The sequence below is a fragment of the Helianthus annuus genome, chromosome 16 (genome assembly GCF_002127325.2).
Source record: "Helianthus annuus cultivar XRQ/B chromosome 16, HanXRQr2.0-SUNRISE, whole genome shotgun sequence".
Classification (NCBI taxonomy): domain Eukaryota; kingdom Viridiplantae; phylum Streptophyta; class Magnoliopsida; order Asterales; family Asteraceae; genus Helianthus; species Helianthus annuus.
In genome coordinates this window covers 59,305,035-59,321,238 of record NC_035448.2, presented here as the reverse complement: position 1 = coordinate 59,321,238, position 16,204 = coordinate 59,305,035, and the positions used below count along the sequence as shown (strand labels likewise).

The 16,204-nt window shown below is 37.2% G+C and overlaps 1 protein-coding gene and 2 long non-coding RNA genes across 4 annotated transcripts; 2 read left to right on the top strand and 1 right to left on the bottom strand.

Annotated features, from left to right (window-relative positions):
* The first annotated feature begins 587 nt into the window (after positions 1 to 587).
* LOC110868234 (FRIGIDA-like protein 3) lies at positions 588 to 5,537 on the top strand. Of its 2 annotated transcripts, none has more exons than XM_022117355.2 (4): positions 588 to 815; positions 2,185 to 3,198; positions 4,336 to 4,508; positions 4,910 to 5,537. In XM_022117355.2, the coding sequence occupies exons 2-4, from the start codon at positions 2,199 to 2,201 to the stop codon at positions 5,336 to 5,338; spliced, it is 1,602 nt and encodes a 533-aa protein (XP_021973047.1). In that variant the 5' UTR covers positions 588 to 815; positions 2,185 to 2,198; the 3' UTR covers positions 5,339 to 5,537. The 2 variants fall into 2 exon arrangements, with proteins under 2 accessions (XP_021973047.1, XP_035841620.1); XM_035985727.1 differs by lacking the exon at positions 588 to 815 and adding an exon at positions 1,800 to 1,866.
* Positions 5,538 to 9,876: 4,339 nt separating this feature from the next.
* On the top strand, positions 9,877 to 10,679 carry LOC110868242. The gene is made up of 2 exons (XR_002552318.2): positions 9,877 to 10,190; positions 10,407 to 10,679. It is a non-coding gene; the product is annotated as an uncharacterized LOC110868242 (long non-coding RNA).
* A 2,150-nt stretch (positions 10,680 to 12,829) lies between these two features.
* Positions 12,830 to 15,680, bottom strand: LOC110936807. The gene is made up of 3 exons (XR_002590294.1): positions 15,553 to 15,680; positions 14,518 to 14,606; positions 12,830 to 13,014 (listed from the first exon to the last, which is right to left on the bottom strand). It is a non-coding gene; the product is annotated as an uncharacterized LOC110936807 (long non-coding RNA).
* Between the last annotated feature and the right edge of the window lie 524 nt (positions 15,681 to 16,204).

Below are 16,204 nucleotides of genomic sequence, written 5' to 3'. Positions count from 1 at the left end.
ATTAAGGACGAGTATGGACAGGGAATCGAAGATTGTACCTGGTTATGCTTGAAATCGAAGAAAAATTAGAAGTAATGGTGATCGTAGTGGTGGTGTGCGTCGCATAGGGAGAAACGAGCGGGGGTTGGGCAGTGGGGAGACACTGGTGGTGGAGATGAGACGGTGGTGGAGGGTTTCTAGATCTGCACTATGATTTTGGTGGAGATAATGGTGGGGCAATGGTGTTTAGAGAGAGAGAGAGGAATGTGTAAAGATTGAGAGAGAAAGTGTGTAGGTGTGTGTGTTTATATTATTATATATATTATATATTAAAACTTTATGCATTAAAGAGTTGTTCATTGTACTCATGTGCATATAAGAATTGTACTTTGTGTGGAAATGACCAAATTACTCTCATAGTTAACAGATTTGGTGGATGATGTTAGAAATTTGAACTCAAATAGTTAAGAAAAATAGCTATAAAAACTTAGGACATTAAATATTTTGATTTTAGACTCAAATGGTTAAAACCTCTTAAATACATAAACTCAAAAAAGTAACATACCGTTGTTAATTTGTTATCCACAAATTAGATTTAGTTGGATGTGAATATTGGAAATAGCAACGAAGAAGAGTGTGGCAAAAGCGAAATGTCTAGACAATACAATAGGAAAGAGAGTATTTACTTCCTTCCTAATAAGCCGCCTTTGTTTAGTCTTCATTATTTCCACTTTCCCCTTTCTCCATTCCCTCTTGTCCCCGCGAAACCCTCCCAAAATGCCCTGATTCTTCTCTCCGATTCGCCGCCCTCATCCGCCGTCAACCACCAGTCACCGGTGAGTTCACTCATTCTACTTCTTTTGCACCAACATTCATGCTTTAATTTCCAGATCCAGCTACTTTTCTCTCACCTGTTCTCATTATTGTAGCTAAATTATTGTATGAAATTTGGTTCAAATTAGGTTTGTTTTTCGTGAGGTGATTTTGATTTTTTGCTTGTAAATGTAGTCGTTGTGTGTCGGTTGATCTAGCTGTCACGTACCTTATCGAGTTGATGGCTCGTTTATCTGTTTCTGAATGTTTGATTACATTTTTAATTGGATGATTGATGACGGTTAGAGAGTTGTTTATGTTGTTAATGGAGTGATTGTGTTGCATACTTGCATGATTATCAGGTTTTGAATGTTGATTTAGTGTTGTTAGGGTTAGGGTTTCAAGGAAGGTTAGGGTTTTAGAAGAGGTGCATCTGTTTCTAGCTCATGTTCTGTAAATTCATGGTCAGAACTCAGAACAACCATGAAACCGACTTCGAGTCTTGATGCTTAAGTTAGGGTTTGTTTTAGAGGGGTTCAAGCATTAGGGGTGTTTGAATGCATGATGTTTTCTTCTATTTATAGTACATGGTGGTAGATCTCTTAGTGTTGTAAGTAGTTTAGGGAATATCGTAATTTTCTTGATCTTTTGGTATGCTTCCAGCTTTCATGCTTAACTTGTTGAAAGGAGTGGTTGAGGGGTTTTTAGATTTTATTGTGGATGGTTTTCCTGATCTTGAATGATCTTGTATGCTTTTAAAAGATCTGAAGAATCATAGGTTAGAAGAGATGTGGTCCACTGGTCCATACGTTACTTATTGAAGTCCATGTCATGTCATTATGTATTTAAACACATTTATGTTTGACAAGTGATTTTTTGGTTTCTTTTTGTGGTTGTACGTTTCTCATGGAAGGTTTATTTTTCGTTTCGTTTAAGTTTCTCATAAAAATCATTTTACCATCAGGCATTATTGTTTGATTCTTATTTTTTGTTACTTTGAAGCTGTGGTCGTCAGACATCCTCCTTTATCATTGCAAATCAGTAGGGATTTGACGGTTGGAAGTAAAAAAAAAGGTGGTTTTCATAAAAAAAAATATTAAAAAGAAAATAAGGGTAGAACTCTACCCTCAAGTTAGAATAACATTTATGTTTTTTTCTTTGTGATGAGAGTTGATCTCTTTGTTCTAAATGTTTTATATTCTGTTCTTTTATATTTACTGATAACATATAAGGGTATTAACTGCCAATTAGTCAGAAAGGAGCTAGTAATATAAACAAATTTAGTTATGTTGTCTAATTCTATTTATATTGTTTTTATATTCACTATATACTAGTTGTTTATAATGAATTCTATTTATTGTTTCATTAATAATGATTTTGGTTTTTTTGAAGGTTTCTAGAGCGCCATGGAAGATGTAAAATCTGTTGCTACACTCTTGGAGTCAACAAGCTCTAAGATACAACAACTTCAGAGAGCATTTGCTGAGCTGGAAAGTCACCGAGCCGTAACCCTTAACCTGAAATGGAAACAAATTGAGGATCATTTTCATGGACTTGAGAAGTCTCTAAAAAGGCGTTTTACTGAGCTGGAAGACCAAGAAAAAGAGTTCGAAGTGAAAACAGCTCAATCCCGACAAATCCTGGAGAAACGTCAAGCAGCTGTAATAGCCAAAGAGGAAGCTTCGTTGGAAAGTCTTCAAGAGAAGCGTGATGCTGCTGTTGCTGCCATTGCTAATGCCCTTAACAGACGCCGGAATGGAATCACTGAATCCGATTCCATTGTGGAAAACAAACCACCCGATGATGTGGAAAACAAACCACCGGATGATATAAGGTTGTCGGATAGTGACGTGAAGGCACTATCAAACCCTCAACTTGCCAAGTTGTGTGAGGAGAATGATGCACAAGGACTCCACAAATTCATATCGGATAACCGGAAGAATCTTTCTTCTATAAAAGAGGAAATCCCGATTGCATTGAAGGCTGCAGCTAATCCCGGTGGTCTGGTTTTGGATTCTCTTAGCGGTTTCTACATGTCGTCAGATGAGGGGAAGAAAGATGCGAATCTTTTAGGTCAACGAAGAACGTGTATCATGTTGATGGAATGTCTTAGCATTTTGTTAACGAATCTAGGTGAGAAGTCTGCTTCAAAGGTTATCTCGAAAGACGTGAAGGAACGAGCAAGGGTTATTGCTGATGAATGGAAACCGAAATTAGATGATCTTGATGTGGATGCCAGTAACGGGAACTCTTTGGAAGCTCATGCTTTCTTGCAGCTTGTTGCTACTTTTGGTATTGATTCTGATTTTGCTCAAGAAAATTTATCCAAATTGATACCAATGGTGTGTCGTCGTCGTCAGACAGCTGAGTTGTGCCGCTTCCTTGGGTTGTCAGACAAGATTCCAGGTTGGTTGTTCTTTTCAGATTTCTCATATCAAAATGGGCGGGTCAAAACAGGTCAAGTCGGGTTAATTAATTCATAGTTATCAAAGGCGTGAAGCGCACTCAAGGCGCTTAGGCTCCGCTTAGGGCCTAGGCGATAGGCGCAAAAAAAGCGTGGGCCTGAGAAAAAAAAAGCGCACTTAAATAAAAAAAAATATAAAAAAGTTCATTAAAGCAATAAAGTACTCAAAACCAAAACAAAAATGTTCATACTCCATTTAAAAAGTCTCAGATAACAAAATACTCAAAACCAACATGTTAATATTCGAAAACAAATAGTTCATTAAAGTCATAGTTGTTAAAAGCCATCGCCTCGTGCGCCTAGGCCCAATTTCCTAGCTAGGCGAGGCAATTGCGCCTTAAGTCAAGGCAATTGCGCTTTAATTCTCCAAGTGATGGTTCATGCGCAGATTCTGGAGAGATTCCTAGATTATTGAGAGTTTTCGGCCAAATTCTCTAAATCCTGGCAAGATTCTAGCTATATTTCTACTTTTATCTAACGAAACTACTTTTCTACACTAATAAACTAGCATTTTATAACTTTTGGTACTAAATAGACGATATTAAATGTTGTATAATAGCTTTAGCTTATTTTATTTGAAGTATAGTATTAATTTTCTATTATATAAAACTATTTTAAGTTTATTTTGTTGTACGCTTTTTTTTTCTCAGGCCCGCGCTTTTTTTGCGCCTTGCGCCTAGGCCCCGGGCGAGGCCTATGCGCCTTGAATGCGCCTAACGCTTTTAATAACTATGATTAAAGTAATAAAAGAGTAAGCAAAAAAATACTGCAGTAAAGCCCTATAAATACTGCAGAAAAAGTGGAATTTACGAATTAATACAAACTGAATATTACTAAACGAGATTTTGATCTTTAGTGATATCATTTGTTAGTAAAATCCCTATAAATACTGCAGAAAAAGGGGATATTACCACTTAATAAAGAAAAATATTAAATATCAATAGGATTTAGGCTGCGCTATAGTTAGCTAGGAATCAAAGGCGCAATTACTGGGAATCGCCCAGAAAAAATGCCTAGGCGCCAAAAGCGCACGCTTTTGATAACTATGAATTAAGTCATTCTTTTTGATTTTTTGTCAGGTGTAATTGATGTGTTGGTGAATAGTGGAAGGCACATTGATGCTGTTAACTTAGCATTTGCATTTGAGCTTACAGAGCAGTTCTCTCCAGTATCCATATTGAAATCATACTTGACCGAGGCAAGGAGAGTCCCTTCAGCCATCAAATCAGCAAATTTGTCTCCTACTGCACAGGTTTGTTCCTCATTTTCTGCATCAAACCAGACAAAGGAAAATATGAGTTTTGGAAATCGAAAATTTTGATTTTCTAATATCAAGAGTAATCTAAACATAATTATGATTATATTAATTGAGTAATCAACTTTTATATGTTCTACAAATGCGATGGACCATTTAATAAATTGTCTAGTCCCTGGAGGTTTGCTTAATCTGATGATATTCGTAACTGCTTAATTTTTTATTCCATCATGAAGTAGCACATTACTGCTTGTTTTTCTATTTTTTGTACTCGTTATGATCATTGATCAATCTGATGCATGCATACTAGAGGTGGCAAAATGGTGGTCCGGCATGTTTAAATTTTGTCATGGATCAGATCACAATGGGATTTACATGTTCATATTTTCGCATTGTAGAATGATGTCAGCGAGAGAGAACTGTGTGCACTAAAGGCAGTGATCAAGTGTATTGAAGATCACAAGCTTGAAGATAGTTACCCAACGGGCCCACTTCAGAAACGGATTCTTCAACTTGAGAAAGCAAAAGCTGACAAAAAACGAGCCACAGAAGTTGCAAAACCTCAACCCAAAAGACCCCGAGCCAATGGCATAGTAACCCGAAACACTAACATTGCTGCTGACAAGACCAACTTCTACGGTAGGATGACAGATAATAGGTATGCACCGCCAACACAGTACATGTATGACAACAGAACCTATGGTTACCCGGGTCCAGTTGAGACCCACATTCCGCAGTATATGGGCACCCCGGCTTACAACATGGCTCCTAACCACGGTCACTACTTTGCAACCGGTTACCAGTACCAGGCTCCTTATCTGCACTAAGGTTGTAGGAAATGGTAAGAAAACTTTCAACTTATTTTAACTTCTAGGAGTTAACCCTGTTGAACTAATCAGATGTTTTACTGTATTAATATTGTGACAAAAAAATATGTTAAGGTTGTGTTTAGTTCTAAAACTGGTTGTATTAGGTGACGCTGGACGTGTAATCCTCTAATATATGCACTTCTTATGTTGTTGGTTGTGTTTGTGTATGCTCCCCTCTTGTCTCAAGGGAGGTGTGATTTGACTTTTTGAGGTCAAACGCCATTTTTGTACGTAGATAAAAGCTTTTTTGGTTTATGAAATAATAATCTTTAAATTTTAACATAAAATATAAATCATAGAGTTGGTTACATATAGACCCGGCAAAGTTAACCCATACATTCAACTTTGGGTTAGGATGGGTATTATTTTTGTAGTAGATGGGTTAACAAGAATTGTTAAGAGGGTCAAGAATCAAGATGGGTAACTTTAAAAATAACAAAATAATATCAGTCAGGATGGGTTTCTCCGGGTAAACCCTAAAACCAGCGCATTCTTCTTTTTTCTCATCTCTCGCGCCTAAATCACCACCATCCTACAACCTCCATTTCACCATCTCCGACCAACAGAACTCCGCCTCTCAACCAACACCGTATTCGGAGCACGCCTAAACCACCGTACTCCAACCATCAACCACCGCTTCTGCTCACGACCATCGCTGCCAGCCCTCCGCCTTCATTTCAGTCCAACTAAATGATACGGTTCTAATATCCACGTAGCCCATGCCCACGTTCTCATGCAACCATGTTTCCATTTTGCACGTAGCATTATTTTTTATATCTTTATTGTTTCCTTTTTGCATAATTCTAGTAAGTAGTGGGGTAGTGAGTAGTCGTTACCATTGCATATTTAAGTTGATGTAATTTCATTTGAATAGTTTTAAGCAGAAAATTGAAGAAAAATAGTCTCTTCTTTATCTTGTGTTCTTGGAGCTTGACCCCCTCTAAGGGTTATCTATCTTGGGAGATTGACCATCTCGAATCGGTCTCTATCATTTGGTGCTTTCATTCTCGAATTCACCTCCATCATAGCCTCAAAAACCATGTTGTTGCTCGACGAACTGTGGGCTACTATCGAGAAAAACCAACAACGCCTCGTCGAGTTCTGCGCTCGCCTCGGTCTACCTCCACCACCTTCACTCGCCGCTCGTCCACCACCCAAGCCGTTTGGTCCAAAACCCTTCCTACACCAAATACAATCATCCGCATCCAAAAAACGCACCTATCATCACCACAAAACTGCCCCAAAAACTGCACACAAACGAACCTATTCTACCACCTCAACCGCACCACAAATGTCACCCAAACGAATCGCCAAATCAGCATCAAAACCAACCTCACATAGCATCCATCAACACCCTAAACCAACCTCCAAAACCACGCTTACACCTACCAAACATGGCACTCATAACAACCGATTTTTCCCTTGAACAACGAGGAACCGAAGGCATCCGGAAGACGTGAATGGAGACCACCGTGGAGGCCCATTATAACTTCCCCAAATGCAAGTGGAAGAGTCGAATGGCGTCCCTCGTGGTGCACACCAAACCTTCTTCGGTTTCCGGTCTTGAGGACAAGACCGTTTTTTAGGGCGGGAGTATTGATACGGTTCTAATATCCACGTAGCCCATGCCCACGTTCTCATGCAACCATGTTTCCATTTTGCACGTAGCATTATTTTTTACATCTTTATTGTTTCCTTTTTGCATAATTCTAGTAAGTAGTGGGGTAGTGAGTAGTTGTTACCATTGCATATTTAAGTTGATGTAATTTCATTTGAATAGTTTTAAGCAGAAAATTGAAGAAAAATTATAGAAAAATCTTGTCTTTCATCTCTAAATTTCTTGGAGCTTAACCCCCTCTAAGGGTTATCTATCTTGGGAGTTTGTAGGTTTTCTTCGTAAACCTATCACTAAATAACCAAATTAGACTGCATTCGGTCGAGCACTCAGGCTGGATAAATTGTGAAGCCCAGCCAGCTCGTTCCCAGACGCAGTGGGCCTGGCCCAATTCCACTCTAGAACTGTTGAATCCCCGACCCGTTTGACTCGGTTCGAAACTGTGCAAAACCGAAAATGGGTGCTTGATGATTTGGGCGCGATAAGAAGAAAAGCTAAAATAGGCTTTATCATCATTATTTCAGTGATTTCATCTATCACTACCATCAACCGATCAAGGTAGTTATGTAATGTAGTTATGTAATTGTTATGTTCTCTAATTGAATGTTTTTATTCAAGTTGTGCATTGTGATTTAGTTCTATAAGATTTGCCTATTTAAAACTCTTAATTTGGGTATGACTAGGTTAATAAATGCCTGTTAGAGCATTCCCATCATTTTCTTTTGGTTGTGGGTTGCAGTTGTTTTAGCTTGCATGCCAAGTGTTTGATGAATTGCCCAGTTGTTTTAGCTTGTATACCAGGTGTTTGATAAATTGCCCAAATGAAAACATGGACTTTTTTTTTGATATCTTTACATCCTTTTGTGTGTTCCTTTATCTTCTCTAGTTGGTGATTTGGGTTTTTAATACTTAACTTATGTTATATTTATGATTAGTTAACATCTGTGTTTTTTATTTTTTCTATTTTTCTTGATTTTTTTTATCTATTTATATTTTTAGCCTATCATGCCCAAATTTATTTTGATAAAAACTCATCTTGACTTAAACTCATTTTAACTTATTTTTAATAAACCCATCCTAACCCATACACATCCTAACCCATTACCCAAACCTGCTCAACCCACCCATTTGGCCACCCCTAATTACACATCTGGATTAAACCATCGTAGTTGTGTTAGTAATATATAAATTTATTTTTTTTTGCATTTCTACTTCTACCATGTACCCCAACAATTTGAAATCATTAAAACTAGTTAACTGAACAAAAGCGACAATAAAACAAATGTTTGTATATTGTATTCTCTTGTAAATGTAAATGTAAATATTGGCTTTTGTTTTTAACTAGTAGATGCTCCGCTCCAGGTTGCGGGGCAATGGCTGAATAATTCTCAACCAATTAAAAAAAGACTACTATAATTTTGCTAGGGAAAAAAACAAAGACGATGATAAGACAGTAATTTTGGGCTTAGGTCAAAAATGTAATTTTTCAGGACTAATGAGCTAGTGTTAGACAACTCCTTGTCTCATTGACACGGAAAAAAGTAAATCGAGTAAACCAATTAAAACAAAAAACCTTTATAGTTTTGGTAAAAAAACTAAAACGATGGGAAAAACGTAATTTTCAACTGAGGGCAAAATCATAATTTTAATTCGGGGATAAATTGTAAAGTAAATGGACCAACAGGAGAGTGCCAGGAAGTTGCTGGCACGACTGTAATTTTACACTGGGGGCAAACTTGTAATGTCACCAGGAAAGCAAACAAAAACGATGGGGAAAATGTAAATTTAAGTTGAGGGTAAAATCGTAACTTGGCTGTGAGAAAAAAACTAATGGCAAAACTATACATTTATACAGGGCAAAATTGTAATTTTGAACCGAGTGCAAAATTGGAATTTTTAGCTGGGAGTAAAAGCGTAAATTTATTTTTAAGTGGGGGTAAAAACATAATTTTGAACTGATGGGAAAATCGTATTTTTAAGGGAAAAAACTATTGGCAAAACTGTAAATTGAAACGGGGCAAAATCGTAATTTTTAACCGGGGGGAAAAATTGAAATATTTAGCTGGGAGCATAAGCGTAAATTTATTTTTAAGTGAGGGCAAGAACATAATTTTTAACTGATGGCAAAATTGTAATTTTAAAAGGGGATACAATCGTAAATTTGTTGGGCCAATAGGGAAGTGCCAGGCAGCTGCCTGACACAATTCCCCCTGCCGCCCATTTTGCCCAATAGAAGGCAAGAGCTATTGTCGTGTCGACGGTCGACTCTTGTGTTTGTAGTAGTTGAAATTATTTTTATAAACAATAGTTTATTTTCATTTATAAATAAATGAATAAAATTGCTGATACTTTTACTTTGATTAGATGTATAATTGAATTTACTAATGAAACTAGGTTGAATCTACCTGTGTAAAGCCGGCATTTAAACGAATTAAGGGTGAAGGGAGTGGTTACCTGATGGGTAAGTAAACTCATAATTCACCCAATCACACAGTGCAATGTTAATTGTTTACCTAATGCTAAAAGACGTTGGCGGTGATTTAGCTAATGAGGTTTAGGTAAACTATTTAAAAAGAAAAAGAAAAATATGTGATTGGTTAAGAAGAAATCGACCCCACCACACATCCTCTCTCTACCCCTTTCCCTCCTTTCACCGAGTCGGTGAACCTTCACCGATTTCGCCCCCCATTTCGGTAAAGTTTGTTCGGTAAACAAGTTGGCAGTGGAGGAGGGTCGGTACTGAGTGGGTTTACCGCCCCCACTCCGTTCACCCTAACCGACCCCTGAATAACCGGATCAAAAATCTGAATCCGATATTAAATCCATTTTCCCTTGAAATAAAAAAACAACACGGGTAGAAACTTAAAAACCTCGAACTTGAGGGGGGGGGGGGGGGGTAAGTGTAATGGCGGCTAGGGTTTATGCACAGCGTAGCGCCCCCCTCTTTAAATTCACACAAAACTCCATCCCTCAACTTAACCTAAACTTCTACTACTGCGGCAATACTCGTAAATCGGATTCAATCTACACACTGGAGCCAAGTTCCTGCTTCATATCTGATGTAATTTCATCGCCTCTGAAGCTCAAAAATATATCATCGACTACATCGGTTCTTAATCGTTTTGTTACATGATATGTTTTTGAGTTTCGAGGCTATGATATTGGTCAATAATCATACTTCTTTCAGATCTAACGGTATGTTTTTGAGTTTCGAGGCTATGAGTTTCGAGGTTACTTATATTATTTCTCAAGTGTATATTTTTGTTTTTTGCAGGTTGTTGGTTCTATTAGTTTTATTATGTTGTGTTTTTTGGTAGATCTGTATGTTATAGTTGTTTATTTGTTCACATATATGGTGTTTATGTTTGATTCGTTAGATCTTCATGTTTGTTTGTTAATCTGTTTTTGTAGGTTTCATTATCTGAAACTGCTGGTCACGTGGATGATACTAATACGGAAACTCCGGCGTATAGACAGAGAAACTTAAGTATGTTGGTGTTTAAGCTGATTTAAAAAGAAATTTTTATAATTTTGTTTTGAAAAGAGTCTTTTTTTTATAATTCGGGAACCAATGCAAAAGAATATCACACATGAGAGAGGTTAAACACCGCGTCCTTTTTATTTTTAATATTTATTCGGGGAACCAGATCATAATAAAAAAAAAAAGCTTTTTATGATATTGAACTACTTCTATGCTTGACAATGGACCATATTTCCAAATGACAGGCTGAACTTCACTGAATTAGAACATATGGACAATCATCATCACTTAACTTGGTGCCAATCTAAATAAAACAAATGCTGGGAACAAATGATCATTTGTCATAACTTTTAGAAGAGCGTATAAAATTATAAATTGCAACTAAAAAAAAAAAAGAATAGATGGTGTTAAGGAAGAGCTTTAATATCCCTGAAATCAGGCTAGGTAGTATAGGAGTGATTTTATGTTTTCAACTAGATTGGAGCTAGTGTTGTAGGAGAGTGCTGATTATAATTATTTGATTTTATTTTGACAATGATTTAAGAGTAAAATGCACGGATAGTCGGTTTTGTAAAATAACACTTATAGTCCCCAATTTTTGGAAATTACACAGGTGCTCCTTGTGGTTTGACAGTTTGTTACTCGGATAGTCCCTGGAGTGGATGTCCGTTAGTTTTCTCCGTTAACTCCATATGAAATGACCAACATGCCCTTAGTATTAAAAAAAATCCCACTGTTTTGTTCCTCAAACCTGGGCTTATGAGTTGTTAGATTGCATCTATTTATACCCCATTCAACTCCTCAGATTCATTATCAATCACTTCACTTTTGATTACAAAACAAAAACAAAAACATAACAAGCCACTTAGATTACAGAAAGATAAGTTCAACAACCAGAGCATGGATGGTGGCTAGAACTGTCGGTTTGGTGGAGGCACTCAAAACCCACCACCGCTGCACCACCTCCACCCTAAAAATATAACCGCCACACTATACAACGACCAGTTTGATTTCTGTGTCTTATCCAAACAGTCCACCCACTAAGCCAACGTCCCTTTATGTTATCTATTTTGCTTCAAATTATTTCAAACAAAACTCAATAATAGTCACCTTCTCCAAACAATACCCACCCGAAAACCCTAGAAACTTAAACACACCAATTCGAACAACATAGTCGATAGCACTCGAAATTGTTATGGGGTTCTTGATCCCCTATGTAAACCGATTAGAACGGTGTCAAAAAGACTTACAGGTTTCAAGTGGAAACGATGAGAACTAATCTTCCGGCGACGAGACGAAACAGAGAATATAGGATGAAATTCGAAAGCGCAAAGTGTTGGAATGATGTTCTTATGGTTATTCTTATAACGATTCGGACCAACACAAAGAATTTAGAAAAGAAATCGAGGTTTTTGAAGTGGTGATGAAGGGGCGGGGGTGTGGGTGGCGGTAGTGGTGTGGGTGGCGGTGGAGGTGGGTGGTTGTTTATAAGAGAGGGGTAAATAAGGTGGGTCCCACACTTTTAATAATCCATATTTGTTTTTTTAAAGGAAAGGGTAAATAAATAATTTCAGATAGACTTAACGGAGAAAACTAACGGACATCCACTCCAGGGACTATCCGAGTAACAAACTGTCAAACCACAGGGATCACCGGTGTAATTTCTAAAAGTTAGGGACTATAGGTGTTACTTTACAAAACCACAGGGACTATCCGGGCATTTTACTCGACAATTAATTATAACTAGAATTAGTACCTATCGCAATGCGGCGGGGTTCATACATGTGCGTTGGTGTGCAGTGCGGCGAGGTTCTTACATATGCGCCGGGAGGACAAAACATTCGCTAACTTCGTATAACATCTATAAAAACACATGCTTGTAGAATAACTGCAAAAGATGCTAAAAACAACATGACCCACTTGTTACACATTCCTAGTATATAATTCTTGTTTGAAGTAAAACAACTCGTCCTATGATGTTAAGTACTCTGCAGCAAAAAAAAAAAAAAGCAAGAAGAGCAACAAAATCTCAGCACAACCAAAACAAAAAAAAAGTGACGTAACGATATTCAAAAAAGCAATGGTACGTTAATTTACAGCAACAATAGAGCTTAACATAACTAAACAAAGCAAGGGGCATCAAAGAAATAACACAGCACAACCAACACCACCCTTTTACATACACACATCCATGAAGCCGAATGTTAGTTACATAAAGAAAGTTTGTTTGTGTCACATCAAGCAAGGTAGATAACAATAGTTGTACAAAAGATTGGTGTAAGACCCTAACACGTTTTTATCGAAAAGTCGCAGCGGAAATACGTGCCATAAAATTTCTTTCTTAAAACATTCCTTTTTACTTGAAAATCATTTAAAACATCTTTATGTAAGGAACTACATTGTTTATCCCTCATTAACGTATCGATAATAACATACTAATACAGATTACATGACCACCCATTCTGTACAATCCATGTCTCTATCACTCGATCTTCAATCACTAGCCTTCCATCATGTTGATCCCTGATTCTGTACCACCTGCACTCACCACATACATTCATAACATTAGTACACAATATATATAAACAAGATTCATTCTCGTACAACTTTCCATTTCGTTATCTTTCATAATCTTTAAGCATTTCATCTCCGTATCCATATACTGGTGAGGCTCCAGCAATGTACCTGCATTACTTTTCATTCTCAAAGCACACTATTAATAACGTGTTTCTCATACATTCTTACATGCATATATACATTCTTACATGCATACTTACACATCTACATACATACATACCTTCCTATATCTCTACATACATGCATACACTCATACGTACCTTCATGTATTCCTAATACACATCTACATACGCACATTCATTACTACGTCTCCTCATACATACATATACACATACGTATCTTCACATATACAAAAATACACATCTACTTACGCACATACATTACCACATACACGTTCAAGATCTTACATACCTATTATATACCCATACATTAGTTACATGGTACTTAGACTTAGATTTATAGCCCATCAACGTCAAAGGAACGATCAAAATCATGTTTGGGAGGCCCGCCGTGGTCCACGGATAACAAACCGAAGCCTACTATACCCAAAACAACTTAGATAACAAATTTCAGGTTTTTGAACATGGGGAGGCCGTCGGCGACGGCCCTAGGGGCGTTGGCGACGGCCCTAGGGGCGTCGGCGACGGCCCTTGCAAGTGCCCGTAGCCCAAAACTTCCGTAGACAGCCAAATAACCCGTCAGCCAAAAACTGACTTTCTAGAGCCCGTCGGCGACGCCCCTAAGGCCGTCGGCGACGCCCTCTAGAAAATGCATTTTTCTGCAGCTCCGTTTCGTCGTTCGTACGCACTAAAACGCACATAACTTTTGAACCGTTTACCCGTTTAACCTCCCGTTTCTTCCTACATGCTTGTAAATTCGCATTCTATCATATGAACTTGAAATCCAACATCCGGTTTAAGGAAAATATTCACTTAAGGCTCTCGGCTTTATATACCCGCTTTCACTTATTCGACCCGTTCATGTTTTCGTCAAACTACTCATTTGTTTTAACCCAAAACTTACATAAACGTTATAACTATAATACTTTTACATTATCCGGGGTTCGTACTTGGGATTTATGCACTCGTTACCCGGTATGCGTTAAACCTATTCATGTCATTCATTTATACGAAAGCAAACTTTGTTAATACAATTTCAAATGCGAAATTGTTTGTCTATTAACCATGACTCACAACCGATTCTTTAGGCTATTAATCCGCGTCTCCGATTCTTGATTAACATACTTATGTACAATTCTACCCATACCCGGTTATAGTACCGTAATCAATTATTTATACAACCCTTCCGGGATAGTAATAAAACCACATTTTTGACCCATTCGGCCTACTTAACGTAAATCATCAATTTCATACAACCCTTCTTATTTGACTTCAATTATCATGCCTAATTAACTAGAACATAACCTTACTTAAGAAACTAAGAAGTGATTCGGAAATCACTTACCTTGTGCATCCGTGTCCGTATCCACTTCCTTGTCTCCTCTTGACCCGTTAGCCTTTCATGCTTGAGTCCATGCTAATGTGATTCCTATCCTTTCAAGTTATCACAACCACATCATGGTTAGCATACGTGCTCATTCATACTAACATTCGTTTCTTTCCATTCATACATTACTTGACTTTTTATTAACCAAATACCACATACATAAGGCATAGACTAAAAGTCACCTTGGTCCATATTCATGCAACTCAATTATCATCATACACGACACGTAGATCATCTACTACGATACACATATTCTCTACTATTACAATCATGTCCGAAGGGCTAACATGCTATACATTCATTGTTGACTTTCAGGAAGTCAAATGTCCTATTTACACACTTTCAACTTATGAACATGTATCCATCTTAATAGGGTAGACCATAATATTACATTATACGCATTACACACTCGTATTGTATGACATCTGCAACTACATGATCACTTACTTATATACACATACTCATATACATACATAATCCGTTCCATCCACGCTTGCATTCTCATATTTACATCTACATAGTGAGTTACTAACTCATCATTTCACCAATCCAAATCATTTTCATCATATGCATATGAAATCATGATGATCACACATTATACAATACTCAAGCATTTCATCAAACACATGGCGTGCATAACATTAATAAAGCATAATGTACAAGTATCATATGCACATCTTCCCTAGTTCATATCAAGATCATCAAGTTTTCATACAACATTCATTCATAATTAATTCTCATCCAACAAATACTCATTGTAAGTAACTTCATACATGATTATGACACTAATTTGCACATAATTCGTCTCTTACACTACACAAAGGCGTTACCCCAAGTGGGTTTTCACTTTTAATCATCAATTCACCCAATTTCAAGCATAAATCATGTTCTATGGTAAGATCCTAACTCAAAATTTCTACATTCTTCATATGAACTCATGATTGGGTCAAAACCCACTTTCTACAAATCACCAAATCAGAAATTTCGACTTACTACTCGTTAGACAAGCATAGATGATCACTTATTCGGGCACATGCATAAGACTGGCATCAATTTCATCCTTCGATTTGATAATTTTGCAGATTTTTGTCTTAGTTAGGTTTGGTTCTCCTTCCCTCTTTCTCTTCTACGCACACATGTACACACACAGACCTGCACTTTGTGTTTTATTTGTTTTAAAATAAACTTTCATTCACTTATGCACATTTAGTCCCTCTAGTTTCAACTGTTGTTTATTAACACAAAATCTTTCATTCCTTCTACACTAACATCACATTTCTTTAACTTATTTAGTCAACTAAAGTTATGACATTACATACTTAGAACATTTAGGTAAAATAAATAAATTGATTATTTTTGGGGTGTTACAATTGGCGTTAATACTTTGCAACAACTTCGAAAGTGCACCATCCCATTTGCTTAACTCTTCCACCTAAATCTTCATAATGCCCTTCGTGAGCCTAAAAAGAAACTGGTTGCTGTTGTTTGAGATATGAACACCAAAAACTTTACTGTTTCTTTTGGTTTATTTCATTTGGACCACAAAAAAGTTACATGATTATAAGGCTGCATACACGTCATCAAAAAAGTTAGGGTATACGGTGTCGTGCGGTAAACGAGTTCCGCAAAGGGGGTTGCCGCGCGA